General features: G+C 41.7%; 1 protein-coding gene across 10 annotated transcripts in view; it reads left to right on the forward strand.

Moving 5' to 3' along the window:
- MAJIN (membrane anchored junction protein) overlaps positions 1 to 16,633 on the forward strand; it is a 27,492-nt gene extending 10,859 nt beyond the window's left edge. For 9 of the 10 annotated variants that reach the window (XM_086676973.1, XM_086676979.1, XM_086676975.1 and 6 more), the window contains 9 exons: positions 5,745 to 5,790; positions 7,698 to 7,773; positions 7,936 to 8,061; positions 9,173 to 9,204; positions 9,505 to 9,617; positions 10,829 to 10,892; positions 14,728 to 14,800; positions 15,570 to 15,687; positions 16,295 to 16,633. In XM_086676973.1, the coding sequence (XP_086533099.1) occupies positions 5,745 to 5,790; positions 7,698 to 7,773; positions 7,936 to 8,061; positions 9,173 to 9,204; positions 9,505 to 9,617; positions 10,829 to 10,892; positions 14,728 to 14,800; positions 15,570 to 15,687; positions 16,295 to 16,340 (694 nt within the window). In that variant the 3' untranslated portion in view covers positions 16,341 to 16,633. The remainder of the gene's footprint in view (positions 1 to 5,744; positions 5,791 to 7,697; positions 7,774 to 7,935; positions 8,062 to 9,172; positions 9,205 to 9,504; positions 9,618 to 10,828; positions 10,893 to 14,727; positions 14,801 to 15,569; positions 15,688 to 16,294) is intronic. The other variant, XM_086676971.1, reaches the window with a different exon arrangement.
- The last annotated feature ends 559 nt before the right edge of the window (positions 16,634 to 17,192 follow it).

The following is a 17,192-nucleotide window of genomic DNA, read 5'->3' on the forward strand; positions in this document are numbered from 1 at the left end:
GGCTAAATGGGTGATGGGCATTAAGGAGGGCACTTGTTGGGATGAGCACTGGGTGTTATATGTAAGTGGTGAATCACCAAATTCTACTCCAGAATCCCTTATGACACTATATGTTAACTAACTTGGATTTAAATAAAATTCTTAAAAATTGCTGAAAATAATGTCGTTAAATGTTAACAAATAATATGTTTTATTAAAAGTAACTATATTTTGGGGCACTTGGGTGGCTCAGTTGGTTGGGTGTCTTGATTTCAGCTCAAGTTATGATCTCATAGTTATGGGATCAAGCCCTGCGTCAGGCTTTGCACTGATGGTGTGGAGCCTGCTTGGGATTCTCTCTCTCCCTCTCTCTCTCTCTGCCCCTGTCCCCTCAAAATAAATAAATAAACATTTTTTAAAAAGGTTAACTATATTTTTAAAAAAATTAATGAGGAGATTGGCACTGTTTACATTCCTGGGATAAAGACCCTAGGAATGCAAGGATGGTTCAGTATACAGACATCAGGGGCACCTGGGTGGCTCAGTCAGTTAAGCATCTGACTCGATTTTGTCTCATGTCATGATCTCTCGGTCTGTTACATTGAGCCCCATGTCTGGCTCTGTGCTGACAGCCAGAGCCTGCTTGGGATTCTCTCCCCCTCTCTCTCTGCCCTTCCCCCCCCCTCTTCTTTTTTATTTTATTTTTTAATTTTTTTCAACGTTTATTTATTTTTGAGACAGAGAGAGAGAGCATGAATGGGGGAGGGTCAGAGAGAGAGGGAGACACAGAATCTGAAACAGGCTCCAGGCTCTGAGCCATCAGCACAGAGCCTGACCCGGGGCTTGAACTCATGAACCGCGAGATCACGACCTGAGCCGAAGTCGGACACTTAACCAACTGAGCCACCCAGGCGCCCCTCTCTCTCTCTCTTAAAATAAATAAGCATTGGGGCGCCTGGGTGGCTCAGTCGGTTAAGCGGCCGACTTCGGCTCAGGTCACGATCTCACACTCCGTGAGTTCGAGCCCCGCGTCGGGCTCTGTGCTGACCGCTCAGAGCCTGGAGCCTGTTTCAGATTCTGTGTCTCCCTCTCTCTGACCCTCCCCCATTCATGCTCTGTCTCTCTCTGTCTCAAAAATAAATAAACGTTAAAAAAAAATTAAAAAAAAAATAAATAAGCATTAAATACACACACACACACACACACACACACACACACACAGAAATCAACCAATATAATACACCACAGTAACAGAATGTAAAGGGAAAAAGTCACATGATTATCTTAATTGAGAGAGAAAAAGCATTTGACCAAGTCCAGCACCCTTGCATGATAAAAACACTCAATAAACTAGGAATAGAGGGGAACTTCCTCAATATGATAAAGACCATATATGAAAATCCCACAGCCAACTTACTCAGTTATGAAAAACTTAAAGCTTTTCTCTCAAGGTGCTCATTTTCACTACTTCCATCCATCATAGTACTTGTTTCTAGCCAGAGCAATTAGTTAAGAAAAAGAAATAAAATACATACAAATTGGAAAGGAAGAAGTGAAACCATCTCTATCTGTGGAAACCATGATCTTACCTGTAGAAAACCCTAAAGAATTCACACACACACACACCAAAAAAACAAAACAAACAAAAAACCTATTAGAGCTGATCAATGAATTCAGCAAAGTTGCAGGATACAAAATCAACACACAAAATCAGTGGTATTTGTATACACTAGCAAAAAACAATCTGAGAAGAAAATTAAGAAAACAATTTCATTTACAGTAGTACCAATAAGAAAAATATTTAGCAATAAATTTAACCAAGGAGATGCAAGACTTGCCCACTGAAAACTACAAAAAGTTGCCAAAAGAAATTGAAGACTTACTAGATATCTATGTTTGTGGATTGGAAGACTTAATATTATTAAGATGACAAAGCAATCTACAGATTCAGTGAAATCCCTATCAAAATTCCAGTGGCATATTTTGCAAAACTGGACAAGCCCATCTTAAAATTCATATGAAATGGAGCATCCAGGTGGCTCAGTGGGTTGAGCATCCATCTCTTGATTTTGGCTCAGGTCATGGTCCCAGGGTCATGGGTTCGAGTCCCACATTGGGTTCTCCACTGAGAAGTGGAGCCTGCTTGGGATTTTCTCTCTCCTCCCGCTCTCTCTCTTAAAAAAAAAAATCATGGAATTTCAAGAGACCCTGAATAGCCAAAATAATCTCGATAAAGAACAAAATTGGAAGACTCCTACTTCCCAATTTAAGAACTTGCTACAAAGCTACAGGTAACCCAAAAAGCTACAGGTAATGGCGTAAGAACAGCTTACAGACCATAGAATAGAATTGAGAGCCCAGAAATAAACCTTCACATTCACATCTTTGGTCAATTAGTTTTTGACTAGAATGCCAAAACTGTTCAATAGTGGAGGAACAGTGTCTTTAACTTTAATGGTTCCGAGAAGAATGGATATCCACATGCAGAAGAATGAAGTTAGACCCTTATACTGTACACAGAACTTACAAAAAATAGATCAAAGACTTAAATTTAAGAGCTAAAACTATAAAACTCTTAGGAGAAAACATAGGTGCAAATCTTCATGACTTTGAATTTGGCAGTGGTTTCTTAAATACCATACCAAAAGCATAGGCAACAAAAGAAAATTCAATAAATTTGGACTGCATTAAATTTTTAAAAATTGTGCATCAAAGGACACTATCAACAGAGTGCAAGGGCAACTCACAGATGGGAGAAAATATCTATAAATCACATATCTGGTAAGAGTTTAATATCCAGAATATAGAAAGAAGTACAACTCAGGGAACCTGGGTGGCTCAGTCTGTTGAGCATCCGACTCTGGATTTTGGTTCAGTTCATGATCTCATGGTTTGTGAGTTTAAGCTCCAAGTCTGGCTCTGTGCTGACAGTGCAGAGCCTGCGTGGGATCTCTGTCTCCCTCTCTCTGTCTCTCTGCCCCACACTGCTTGTGCTCTCTCTCTCAAAAATAAACACTATAAATAAATGAACATTAAAAGAAAAGAAGTACAACTCAAAAACAACAAAATAAACCAGTTTAAGAATCGACAAAGGCTGGGGTGCCTGGGTGGCTCTTTTAGGTGACCAACTTCAGCTCAGGTCTTGATCTCGAAGTTGGTGAGTTTGAGCTCCCCATGGGGGTCTGCACTGACAGTGTGGATCCTGCTTCAAATCCTCTGTCTCCCTTCTCTCTCTCCCCTCCCCCGCTTGTGCATACGCTCTCTCTCTCTCTCCCTCTCTCAAAAATAAACATTTAAAAAATAATAAAAATGGACAAAGTATTTAAATAGACATTACTTCAAATGAGATACACAAATGGCCGATAAGCACGTGAGAAGATGCTCAGTATCCTTACACCAGGGACATGCAAATCCAAACCTTAATGAGATACCACTTCACACCTACTTGGATGGGTATTAAAAAAAAAAAAAAAAAAAAACCCAGAAAATAACAGTTGGCAAGGATGTGGAGAAATTGGAAGTCTTGTATAGAACTGATGGGAATATAAAATAGTGCACCTGCCATGGAAAACAATTTGGCAGTTCCTCAAAAAGTTAAACATAGAATTACCATATAACACAGTAATTTCATTCCTAGGTATATGCCCAAAAGAATTGAAAACAGGGAGTCAAGCAGATTCTTGTACAACAATGTTCATAGCTGTATTATTCATGATAGAAGATGGAAACAGCCCAAGTGCCATCAAATTGGTGAATGTATAAACAAAATGTAGTTATATGCGTGCCGTATACATATATGCAATAGAATATTATTCAGCTACTAAAGAAATTGCAAAAGAAATGAAGTTCTGATACCTGTACAACATGGATGAACCGCAAAAACATTATGCTAATTGAAATAATCCAGGAACAAAAGGAAAAATATGATTCTACTTCTATGAAATATTAAACAGGAAAATTCATAGAGACAGAAAATAGATTAGGGGTCACCAGGGGAGGGGTGGAGGGGAGAATGAGGAGTTATTGCTTAATGAGTACAGTGTTTCTGTTTGGGAAGATAAGCTTTGGAAAAATAGTGGTGATGGTTGTACACCATGGTTGTGAGTCTAATTAATACTGCTGAATTGTATACTTAAAAATGGCTAAAATGGCAAATTTTAGGTTATATATATTTTACCACAATTTTAAAATGTATTAGTTAATTTAAAATAATGTATCCATTAAGTGTTAACACATTTTTATTAAAAATAGCTAATTTTCAAAGACAAAAAAATTAATGAGAAGATTGGCATTGTTTTAAATTTTTGCAAATCTCATTAGTCTGGCTTAATAGAAAGCTGATAGATTATATCTGCTTCTGCATTCAGTCTGGTTTTTTTGGTTGAATTATATGAAAAAAATCCAGCCCCACATAGATATGTAGTTGGGGAAGGTAGAAATGTGTTAATAGCCTTCACAGATTATTGTGGGCATTCTTTGACCCTACATTAAAATTTAAGAAGTGATAGTTTTTTTGTTTGGTTTTGTTTAACGTGGTACTTTTTTAAAAGTTAGTTGCAATATGGAATCTGAAATTCTATCAGTGAACTTTTTGAACTCTGCTGTATTAAAATCTGTCTTGTTCTGGGAGTGAATCTCTTACCTAGGATGATTTGTAACATAACGTGTTTCATTGGTCATTTGGAAAATATAGGTTGACTGACTTATATAGATAATCCAAATGTCAACACACTTCGTTATACAATATCAAAAAATCATATCTGTTAATATCACGATCAATCTTAGAAAAGTGTTTTAAGTTTTTGAAACTTGTCAATCTCACTGTGGTGGATTGAGTTTTCCAAAGTTCAAATTTTGCTTGAAATCCCAAAACTCATCATTGGCACAAATAAATACTGTCAGTTGTTTTGCTTGAATTGATAAGCTCACTATTCATTTTTGAGGAAATGTCACATTTCTAAGTCTGTATAATGACTATAGTTTGTTAGCTGATCATTGAAGTAAAATACCATTCCATGAAAAGCAGCTAGTTTAATCTGCAACTTTAACAGTTAGTTGCCCAAGTGCTTTTCCTCAAGACACCCATCATATTTCTGTATGCAGCAGAAGTACTTAATGAATACTTCCCATTTTATCACATAGTGCATTAAAAAGACATGTATTTAAGGGTTGAGATTTTATAAAATTATTAATTTTTTTCTTGCTTCCTCAAATATATTAAATGAAGCTGGATTTTTTTTTTCCTGTGTGGCAGTCAAGATTACCACAACTGCTAGTACAGTTTAGTGTAACTAGCTAGATTTGTGCAAAGGCACCAGCAATTTTGCCCTCCATTGCTTTTGTACTAATGATTACAAATGTTAACACAGCAAGGAAAAAAAAGGCAAATAACGTCTTATTATTAGTATAAAAAGAGTTATGCCTTCAAGAACACTTGACAGGGGCTTGAGGATGCCTGGTGGTCCACAGACTACACTTGAGTACAACAAGTCTAACAAATTATTAACTTAATTTCAGGTCTTGGCAAGTTAATGGGGAAGATATTTTGGAACAACCTTCTACCAGTTCTCAGACCATACCACCTACGTGATCACTTCTTCCCATGAGCTGTTGGTCAACACACACGATTCTTACTTAGTCATGTTTCTGTAGCTCAGTGGAAGTGTCATTTTTGCTCTTCTGTCTACTCTGTACTGACAGTAGAGTCTAGCGTCTTCAGAGCTTTCCTTCTCAGCTTATTTATTTCTTGTTTGTTTACCTTCTAGAGGGGAAGAGATAGAAGATAAGGAAGTCATCCTCAAGGAGCTGGAGGTAGGGGAAAAAGCAGACAACTTCTGGGAAAGTTATTCTTTAAGCCAAGGATGCGTCCATATCCAGCTTTTAATTATTTCCTGTGAACTGAGTCACAACCTCCACTTGATCACTTGGCTTCTCCCTGCCGTAGTTCCTCTGCAAAGAAACTTAACTGTTTTTCCAAGGAAATTAAAGCCTGTATCCTTTCTCAGTTCTTCTAGTTGAAGTGTCAGCACCTTTGAGGCTTAGAGTTCTATTGTTTCCACCAGAGTTCCCAGCCCTCTGCAGCTCTCTTCTGTGGTGGCTGGCATGGAGAAAGCTTCTGGAGGACTGCCGCCTTCCAGGGCTCTGGGAAGCCTCACCCTCCCAACCACTGCCTGGTACTTGACGTTCAGGAAACTCAATTGTAAATACACATACGAGACTGCTGTGTCTTCATTTTAATTGGAAACATTTGCAATTGCTTTATTCCTACTTCATTTTCATTCCTCCTTTACCCAGCCTTACTTAGGTTCTCCCACAGGAGAAACACTGAGCAAGTGAACAGCTTTGTGAATTGGTGAACGCGTTGGGCAAGGAGTCAGAGCTCTGGGCGCTGGCCTTGGATTCCAGCCCTGGCTGAGCCACTGATTAGCAGTGCGAACCCCAGCAAATCATTTCTGTCTCTTGGTCTTAATTGCCTTATTCATAAAATGAGAGTTCTAAACTAGTTTATTTCTCTTCCGACTTCACAACTCAGTGATTTGGGACCGTTCAGATTTATAAAGACATACACTGTCATATTTCTTTTTTTTTTTTTTTTAAATTTTTTTTTTCAACGTTTACTTTATTTTTGGGACAGAGAGAGACAGAGCATTAACGGGGGAGGGGCAGAGAGAGAGGGAGACACAGAATCGGAAACAGGCTCCAGGCTCTGAGCCATCAGCCCAGAGCCTGACGCGGGGCTCGAACTCACGGAGCGCGAGATCGTGACCTGGCTGAAGTCGGACGCTCAACCGACTGCGCCACCCAGGCGCCCCATACACTGTCATATTTCAAGGAATTTGAATACAATGAAATATACAAACACAAAACTCTATGAAACCAAAAATTTGAGTCCTAGCCTTAAAGGTATCTATAGCTCTTGGCTAAGTGTTGAAGGTACCTTAGAATCTTGTGGGAAATCAGAGACATTGTTATAAATAACAATTATTTTAATAATAGAACCATGAGAGTTTTCTGCTTATTTTAATTGTAAGTAGAGCAGAGTTTATTTCACTTTGCTTCAGTTAACATGGGCAGAGAAAAGTGCAAGGCAGTATCTAGCAAAGTGGAGAGACCATAGACCTCAGAGCCAGTCACACCTAGATTTGAGTTAAGTTCTGCCTTCACAATGGGACTTTTGGGCAAGTTACCTACCTTCTCCAAGCCTGCTTCCTTACCTGTCAATGAGGTTGATAAACAGTACTTGTTTTCACGATTGTGGTGAGGGTTAGAAATAGATGTGTGCAGTGCCTGCCACACAGTAGCTCAGTATGCGGTAGCTAGGGAGCATTTATATACATTTATAACCAAAGTTTTCAAGGTGCTTTTTCTGTGTTCTTGCTCTCAGCTTTCAGGCAGATATTCTCATCTTTTACTCAGAAAACATTTGTTGATAGGCATTGTGCCTAATGAATGGTTAAGAGAGTAAGCCCTGGAACCCCATTGCCTGGAACCCCATTGTTCATATCTTGGCCCCCTCCATTACTCCCCCAATACTAAGAAATGGCATTTCAGGCAGAGGGAACAGAGCACAGAAACGGAGGATCAGAAGGCATGTTCAGGGAACAGCACATAGTTCAGCTTTAATAGAATGAAGGGTTTGCAAAAAGCAGTGACAGGTGTAAATGGACAGATTGGCTGGGACTAGACAATATTAAACTCATTTCAGATTTTTTTTCCAGGATTCTATTCGTGTGGTCTTGGGAAACTTGGACAATCTGCAGCCATTTGCTACAGAACACTTCATTGTATTTCCCTGTATCCTTTCATTTCAGGATAGAAATAAGCTACAGGTCACACTATAGATTCAAATGGAAGCAGCAGACTCGTAGGACAGGGAAGGGCAAGGGTCTTATCCCTAGAATAGTACTCAGGGATTCGTACTGACTGCTTTCTTCACTCCTTAGCACCATTTCTCAGATAAAAGCAAATGGGAAAGAGTGTCCCACCTGAAATTCAAATATGGGGAAATCGTCTTGGCCCCCTATCCATTTGTTTTTACTCTGTATGTGGAGATGAAATGGTTTCATGAAAACCCGTCACCTGGTAAGTAGAATGATGGAAGTTTTAGTGGTGGAGGAGAAATAGGGAAGGTTGAATGTCCGTGGGTTAGCATTGCAAGGTCAGTATGGCAAAATGGCCAGCCTGACTGGGCCCTAACGCCACACAGTGTAGAGGTTAGGAGCAAGTGCTCCAAGCCAGACGGCCTGGTTCAAATCCCAGTGGTTTTGCCACTTGAGAGCTGTGTGACCTTAGATGAGTTACTTAATCTTTCTGTGCCCCCTTTGTGAAATGGCGAAGGATAATAATAGCACCCATCTCACTGAGTTGTTAAAATATATATATATATATTAATTATACATTATTAATAAACAAAGTCTGACAGTAATCACTCAGTGAAAGAGATCTCTTATATAAAAATACTTCCTTCCATTTTAGAGTATTCAGTGACTTTTACGTTAGCGGTATCTTAAAGGCATCTCCAGGTTTTTAATCTCTGAAGGCCATTGCTATTTTTACTCGTAGAGGGACAAATAGATACCTACCAGTTTGATTTGGAAAAGAGTGCAAAGGCCTTGCCTCAAAGTATCTCCCCTATTCATTTGTCACTGATGTCTGAAGTTCTACCTTTTTTCTTTTTTTCTTCTTAAAAATTTTTTAATGTTTATTTATTTGTGTAAGAGAGAGACAGACAGACAGTGTAAGCAGGGGAGGGGCAGAGAGAGGGAGACACAGAATTGGAAGCAGGCTCCAGGCTCTGAGCTGTCTGCACAGAGCCCGACACGGGGCTTGAACTCACAAACTGTGAGATCGTGACCTGAGCCAAAGTCGGACGCTTAACCGACTGAGCCACCCAGGGGCCCCTACCTTTTTTCTTTTATACTAAGGATCATTCCCTTTTAAGTGGCATATCATTAGAATATAATATAAATGTAGTATGTTTGACCTTGTAGATGACAATAGTTCTTTAAGTCTAAAAAATAGGGGAAGAGAGTTTGAAGACCCCGGATTTCTAGCAAAAGTGGTACCAGGCAGAAAAGGGAAAAGGCATACATAGAGCTTTTTGTCTACGACCAGTTGTAAGAAATAAGTGGTAGCCAGAAATCCAGGTGAAACAGCATCTTGATCCATTATAACCTTCAAATTTCCATTGTAGGGAAACCATTAAATGACAGTCCTCTTGGATTGGTAAGTTTGCCTTTTCTATACAAGATGAAAATCGCCTTTATTGCCATGTCTTGTCCAAAAAGTCCTGCTCTTGTCTCTTCCTCTTACTTTGCCCCTTGGTTGCTGCCCCGGTCCAATCAGAATTGTATACACGAGACCATCTTTTTCCTCTTGGCTAAATTTCTAAGACTGTCTGTAACAACGATATCTAGCCTCACTTGCGAAGCTGGTGTTAAAAGTTGCTGTAGGCAATTTCGAGATGGGGAGTTCTCTTCACTGTGCCCTCGTGAACTGTGAGCAGGTCTGGAAAAGGAGTCACAGGAGTCTGGTTCCTCTCTGAAGGTGCCGGCGGAGACGAAAGCAGCAGGAGCCATGATGAGGAAAGGAGCGCGAGTGGAAGTACCCAGCCCCCTGCACAGGCCAGAGCTGGACAGGTCAGTGGTGTTGGGAGAGAGTTGAAATCCTGCATCCTCATTAGGCTTTGCCAACTATTGCTGCTGGCCGATCTTGTCCTTCGCTGAGTCACTTTTTGTCTTCAGCCTACATTGGTACCTGCTTATTTCCGGGGGTGGACTAAGGGAAGGAGACACGTTGATGTTTGCAAAGTAATTTGAACACAGTTCCTTCCTCGACAAAGTGGGAGTCTTCTGCTCATCAAGACAGTGACTATGAGGAAAGGCGATCACATCTATGTACGATTGAATCCAACACATACTCAGCACTCAGTATGGTCACACTACCAGAAGGCCCAAGACTTAAGAAGTCCTGGCATATTATATAAGAACACAGAAAAATCCTCAAGAGAGTGAGAAAAAAATAAAATAAAATTCTATTTTACCTAGTAAGCAGTGAAGTTTTTTGGAAATCTGCCTTTAAGAGAGAATGTGAGCTAAAATGTAAATACGTACAAGAGGGTATGTATCAGTCAATGGGTGAAATACTGCAATATTAGGGTCAATGTTGAACATATCCTTAACATGTTGAAGTTGCTGTTGTGGAGGCTACTTACTTTATTCTTTACAATCTCTGTCAGGGACAGAGTGAATCAGTAAAGATAAGATAATTCAGTCATTCTTAACTTGCACCCAGAGAGGGCAGCTGGAATAATCCAAGGTGTGGTTTGCTCCCCAGCCCAAAGTGCTTTCAGCCCATGTTCCCAGAGAGCAGCTGCTTCTTTCCTGGGGTCGTGTGGGCAAACAGTTCCGTGAGGGAACTGAGGCCTCTACCCTCCACATGCACATGTCAGGGAAGAGTCAGGAAACTTCTTTCCCAGACAGGTGGAATGTGAAGGTACTTGGAGGTGTGAAGCTTTGCTCTGTTCTATTTGACTGAATTTTCCATGGAGATGAGGCCTCACATCTTCCCTTTCTCTGGGTTTTGATGCAGTCAAGTATTTCAAAATCTGATTACCTGCTGTCAATCACATTTTCCCTTTCTCAACCCCTAGATCCTTAAATGTTTCAAATTGGGATTCTGCTGTGAATTAAAGCAGCACCCAAAGAAAATTTGGCCACGCAATTTATTCCGTAGGCCAGGAGTGGTATAAAAATAGCCAACCTGCTGAAATATTCATTTAGGCCACATTTGCTTAAATGTGATGTTGCTGCTGCCAGTAACATTTCCTGGGCTTTTTTCCCCACCTCAGGGCCAAGATGGGGATTTCCAGCCAAGGCCCCAGCAAAAAGAGGCCCCTTATGGAAACCAGGAGGGTAAGCACCAAAATGGAGGCTGCAAGGCTTTTGGCTGTTCCTGTTCTGTAACAAGTCATAATTCCTGTTACCAGCACATTTTGGTCCTAAGTACAGACTGAACTGACTGAACTCATTCTCAGGTTTCACCATCTGCAGAATAACATTCAGCCACTCTACTTCTGCCACAACCTGTCCCAAAAGTAGCCACATAATACACACATCGATGAATCCTTTTGTTAAAAGGCCTTTTCTTCTCAGCTTAAAAAGCTGCTTCTTGTACTCTGCAGTGAGAGAAGAAAATAGGTCTGTTGAATCGGGGTGGGATCTGGTATAGAATTTTTTCATTTTAGAAAACTTTTTGCCTTCATCTGCACCGGGGTCTGAGTCTGGGAACATCTAGTTTTTATAGACAAGCTAGGCATACATCAGCATGGGATACTGGTAAGAGAAAACTTCACTTAGAGCAGTGATGGGCTGGCCCCAGTGGCATTTGATTTCATTTGTGAGGTTTATTCCCCATTTAGATATTCATATACCTGCTACTCTTGCATTTCAGGGCTTCTTTTTTAGTAGCCTGTGGAAGAGTCCCCTTTTTCTTTTCTTCCCCTCTTGAAATAGCTGTTATTTGTGCCTTTTTCTTACTTTCCACTTATCTCTCCAAAGTAGCTCTGACCTTAAGTATTTAAAGTTACTTAAGGTCACACTCCCTGTTCACCTCCCTCGCCTTCCCAGAACCCGTAGCATGATCAGTTATGCAGTAAGTATCTGTAAAACATGTGCATTTATTCGACAAACTGACTGCGTGTCTGCTGTGTGCCAAGTACTAGAGATCTCCTGCTCTCCCCTAAAAATGCCAACTGTGTAAAAAGCTAGGCAGACAATTATTGATAGATGTGCTACGTGCAAGAATAAAGGAAGCAAAGGGACCACAAAGGAGAACCTCACCCAAACCAGGTGGATGGGAGGGAGGCAGGCTTCTCAGAGTAGCTCAGAGAACTAAAGCCAAGAGGAACGAATATAGTGCTTTTGGTGACTGCAAGCCAGTGCACCTGGAGCTTAGAGTACAGTGCTAAGAAATGTTATTGGAGAGATCAGCACAGGCTGGATCTTGAAAGACTTAAGGGCAACTTCAAGATCACAGGCTTTCCCCTAAAACATTTTGTAAGTAGGAAAGTAAAGTGATTTTCATTTCTATATGATTATTCTGCCTCCTGTTTGCAAGGTATTGTGTTAGGTGCTGGGGTGCACCCAAACATGTAAAACATGGTTTTTCTTGCAGGAATTTATTGTTTAGTTAGGGAAAGAGAGAACCCTTAGGGACTCAGTCCTCTGGCTCCGTGGGTAGGGGCAGGGTATAGGACCCATTATGCCATGGCCACCTGGCCCACTGAGTGATTGTAGACAGATGATTACCCTCTTCTATACTCCTATCCTTTCAAGAGGGAAGAAAAAGAAATGAGAAAGTACAGGAGGGGTACATGAAGCTCTGAAGAACAAAGACGCTTTATACAACCAAGATAATTACTATTAAAAGAACATTTCCCTCACTCTCTATCCTTCATACCTTCCTATTCTTAGTTTGACACATCATCTCCCTCAAGAACAGTACCCACAGTTTCTTACTCAACATAATTACCTTTTCAACCTGATACTGGGTTTAGAAAAAAACTCTGAGCCCAAAAAAAAAAAAAAAAAAAACAAAAAAACCCGAAACAAAACCCAAAAGGAACATGTTTATTGATTTTGACTCAAAGCCCAATGACAGTCTCCATTGTAGACCCTGTTCCCAGAAAGAGGATTTCTCTTGAATTAGAGTGATCATAGTGGCTCTCAGTGTAAGTCACTTGAGATGGAAAAATCGAATTTGCTCCTATGGTCCAATGCTTAATATTTTCTCTCCCCTTTGGGGAACTCAAGATGTAGGGTCACAGTCAGTGTGGACTGTCATGTCTTAACAGGACACCACTGGGAGCTGATACAGGGAAAGCTTCGAAGAACATGGCTCATATCTAAATAAGGTCTCTGTTTCATAAGAGGTGTTTTGGGGAGAATGGGAAGGAAAGGCAGACCCATTCCCTTTATTACTCGAGGTGCCAGACTAGAGATCCAGACTTTGTAAGGACAAAAAGGGGGAGAGCAGATGTAAAACAGACTGCTGTGTGTGTGTAGCTTTTTTTTTTTTTTTGCCACTTCTGCTTGAACTGCTTGAACTTTTTTTAAAATTTTTTTTTTTTTTTTAATTTTGAGAGAGAGCGTGAGCCAGGGAGGTGCAGAGAGAGCAAGGGATAGAGGATCTGAAGCAGGCTCTGCACTGACAGCAGAGAGCCCAATGTGGGGCTTGAATTCAAGAGCCACAAGATCATGACCTGAGCTGAAGTTGGACGCTCAACTGATTGAGCCACCCAGGTGCCCCTTGAACTATACTTTTAAGCAGATCTGGCCCTGAACATATAGAGGACAGTTTTGTGTTGGGTTGTCAGTGTATTATTATGTCTTGTTGGATGTCCCAGATGGTACCATCAGTTTAATTTCAGGCTATGTTTTTCTTTTCTTGTGACATTTTCCTGAGGAGACATCTGTCAAGATTTTAGGAGAACACAAATGCTAACCTATATTGTGAGGGGAATCTGCCCTGGTTGAGAGATCTTTACCTCTGTCCCAGGGCCTTTGAACCCTTCTATTCCCCACTGCCACCCTTAGTAGATGCTTTCATTAGAGCCAATGCAGCAGAATTTAAGCTCCAAACCATAGTTTCATTAAATTTGTAAGAGTCATTTTCTCAAGCTAGAAGTTAGAGCTGTGCCCTCTCAATTCCATCTCCACCCTGTGGTGGACTGCAAGCCAGTGCACCTGGAGACTTAGAAGAGGTAAGAGTTCCCCTTCACTTTTATAGCAGTATGACCCAGGTAGCAGCCTATGTGTTCCGGAAATTGAGGGTTTATGGAAATGTTTATCTTAGAAATACAACTCATGCTTAAGATGGAGGCTACATCCTAATTTCTTTCTTTCTTTTTTTTTTTCATCCTAACTTTCCTAGAGGCTTATCATACCTCTGCCTCCCAGACCCACCTTGATAGTCCACAGCCCCTGGCTGTAGAATTCTTCACCAGCACAATGGCTCAAGGAACTTCCCAGCACTGCTAAGGTAGTCAGGCCCTTTCCAGGTGAGGGGAGTGGCCAGTTAGCAGAGAGTCCCAAAGAAAATATATGAACCATGATTCTGAATACTGGGGTATCAACTGGAAATGTGGGCTTGGAACCAGGTTATAGGATGTCCTCCTCAAAGTATTAAAAGAAGTTCTGTAGGGGCTCCTGGGTGGCTCAGTCGGTTAAGCGTCCAACTTTGGCTCAGGTCATGATCTCATGGTCCATGGGCTCGAGCCCCGTGTCGGGCTCTGTACTGTCGGTTACAGAGCCTGGAGTCTGCTTCGGATTCTGTGTCTCCCTCTCTCTTTGCCCCTCCCCAACTCATGCTCTGTCTCTCTCAAAAAATGAATAAACTTTAAAAAAAATTCTGTAAAGGAGTAGCCCAGGGAGAAGACTGAGTTATAGTGTGCTGCCTGCTTATGCCATAGTCATATTTCCACTACCCCAGCTCTAGCCACACTCATCTTTTTAGTTGTTAAAGGTAGTGCCTCGTATACACCATGTCCCTGTCTAAAATGCCCTGCTCTCTCTGACCGTCTCTTCACCCCCATTATGATAAAATTTCACTCATCTGTCAAGACCCCATTCAAATAGCACTTTCCCTGCGAAGTCTTCCTTGACTAACCACCAACCAACAAATAGCATCCTGCCCACCAAGATGTATGGGAGTCGAGTTTAAAACTTTTCTTGGTCCTCTTTTTATCAGAACATGGAAAGAAAAACCAAGCAGAAATGTCAGGAGAGCCCAACGTTTGATATCACTGATGTCCAGGAACAGGGTAGGTTCTGGGAAATTTATTCTCTTTTAATAATCATCCTGACCTCTTTCGTTCTCTGATGAGCAGAGCAACACAGAGCTGAGTCTGGGCACACTTGCTGGGTGATATACCTGCTCCCATGAAGACTCTTGTTGGCCATCCTCTGGTGTGGGGGCCTGCCCTCGAATCGTAAAAGCTCCCTCAGCTTCCAAGAGAAGTGAGAGGAAACGATGCATGTCCTTCCTGTGCAAATGATGGTGAAATTGATGCTCCCACTATTTGAAAACAGTTCTATACGGGTGATAAGTTTTACAGAAAAGTTGGGAGGGATGTGTTTCACTGTTCTGTCTCGTTGGAGAATAATCTCTGGGAAGCTGTCTTTCCTCCTCTTTCCTTCAGGGCATTAATGTGAATATTGGAGGTGCAGTAGATGTTCAGCAAAGGCTGGAAATGCTTGTTAAGATGTCCAGCATGAGGATTCAGTATGGATTGTAGTTATCACAGATGCAGGGATGTAAGCACATGAGTTCTTCAACAAGTTGTCATTCCATGAGAAAACATCATGGTGGGTGGCTAGGATTTAAGCCGTGTAAAAATCTCAGGGGCCCAACTAAAAATAGTCCAAGGTCAGAGTAGTATCTTACTGGGCTGAGATGAAATTGGGAAGGTCTCAACAAACAGTTTGGCTAGCTTCGAACAAATGGTGTGAGGCTGCCCTTGGCCCATACTAGATGTCATGTGAAAGTCCCTGGGCTAATACCTTTTCCCTGCCTGAGTGTTTTCCTTGCAGATTCTAAGCTGGGGGACAGCCTAGTGGGACAGATCATCCCCCCATTGCAGCAAGACAATCCATCTCCACCGGAAAGACCCGCAGAGCTGGCAACCAATGGCTTCTTTGGGTTTCTAAGGTAGGATGGATTTCTCTCCTGTCATTAAACTGAGACCCAGAGCAATCTAGCTCCAGAGTCTGCCTCATTGAATCTTTTGGGGAAATTAGAAAAGCAAGCAGATTCCCCACATAATCTCTATTTTTCCCGGGTTACAGGATGGAAATGAGACAGCACAAGGGCCCTAACTGAATTTAATAAAGATCGTGTCTTGTTCGCTTTTACACATCCCACCCCACCCCACCCCAGTGTGCCTAGCATTGGACCTTGTCCCATAAATGCTGCTTAAACAGAGCCTGTTCTTACCGTTAGGTCATTCAGATGCTTCGGTTACCAAAATGTTTCCATTCTCCTCTCTGAATCTAGGCTGTGTCTTCAGAGTCCTTTTTGCGGAAGACAATTAGCAAATCCCTTTATCCATCTAGAGCTCAGCCATCCCATTGAATTCTCCTTCATGTGTCCCTCCTGAGTATAATTGAATTTGGGTACCTTTTCAAATGCTGTTCCAGACTTGAATCCATTCAGTGGTTCCCCGAAGCCAAAATGTCCTAGCTAATGGAGCCCTAATGGGACTGGGAGAAGGGAGGGACCTCTAGAATCTCAAGCCACTCTGTTCTCCTTCCTGCAGCTCTCTCTTCCCCTTTCGTTATTTCTTCGGAAAGAGCAGCCGGTGAGTCTTCCAGATGCAGCAGTGGGAAGAGCGTCCTCTCGCAATGACTCTTCCCGTTCCACCCTCCATGCATGACATTTCAGTCAAGGGGAACGTGGGCCCTAAACCCTCTGAGTCCTCTTGTAGGTTTGTCCTATCCTTTGCCTCTTTACAGTGGATTTTTTTTTTTCTATTTAAAACACTAAGAAAAGAACTTCCTAAAATGTTCTAGTCTGAGAATTGTACGCTCTGAGGGCCAGTTTAGGTCTTTCGTCTCCAGCACTTAGGATCCTAATGAAAATAAATTATTTACGAAGAGTTATTGACTGAATTTCATGAAGTAGAGGGAGAGAAAACTTCTCCCTGAAGATACAGGGAAGCAATGCCTGAAACCTCCCCTGGGTCTGCCTGGTCCTTGTTGGTGGGATGCTTTGGGTGGGTGGGGTCTGCACCTGACCGCAAACTTTAGCCTCCCTGCCGGGGCCTAGGGAATGAAGTTTGTAAGACTCAAGAGCCTCACAGACCCCCAAGACATCATCTGTCCCCAGTTCACCCAGTTTGGCCCCAAAGTGCACCCTCAGTGCATAAATGCTTTCCACTCACCTACCCCCTCTGGCTTTTGATAGGAGAACAGTTTAGCTTCTCAGGTCAACTGCAGGTCAGCCCAGGTTAGGGCCCCTGGAGAAGACCAGGGCACCCCAGCTCTGACTTCATGTAACCCAGAGGCTGGTCTGGGACAGACAGATTAGACTTGTGTTGTGTGGCCACAGAAGACCGAATGGGAATTTAGGGAAACTCAGTTTAGCTCAGAACAAAGGGTTCTAACTGTTATAAATGTCCAGTATTAGAATGGGCCACCTTGTGAGGTAATGAGTCC

Source organism: Puma concolor, chromosome D1 (genome assembly GCF_028749965.1).
Source record: "Puma concolor isolate L17-30 chromosome D1, mPumCon1.1.hap2, whole genome shotgun sequence".
Classification (NCBI taxonomy): Eukaryota; Metazoa; Chordata; class Mammalia; order Carnivora; family Felidae; genus Puma; species Puma concolor.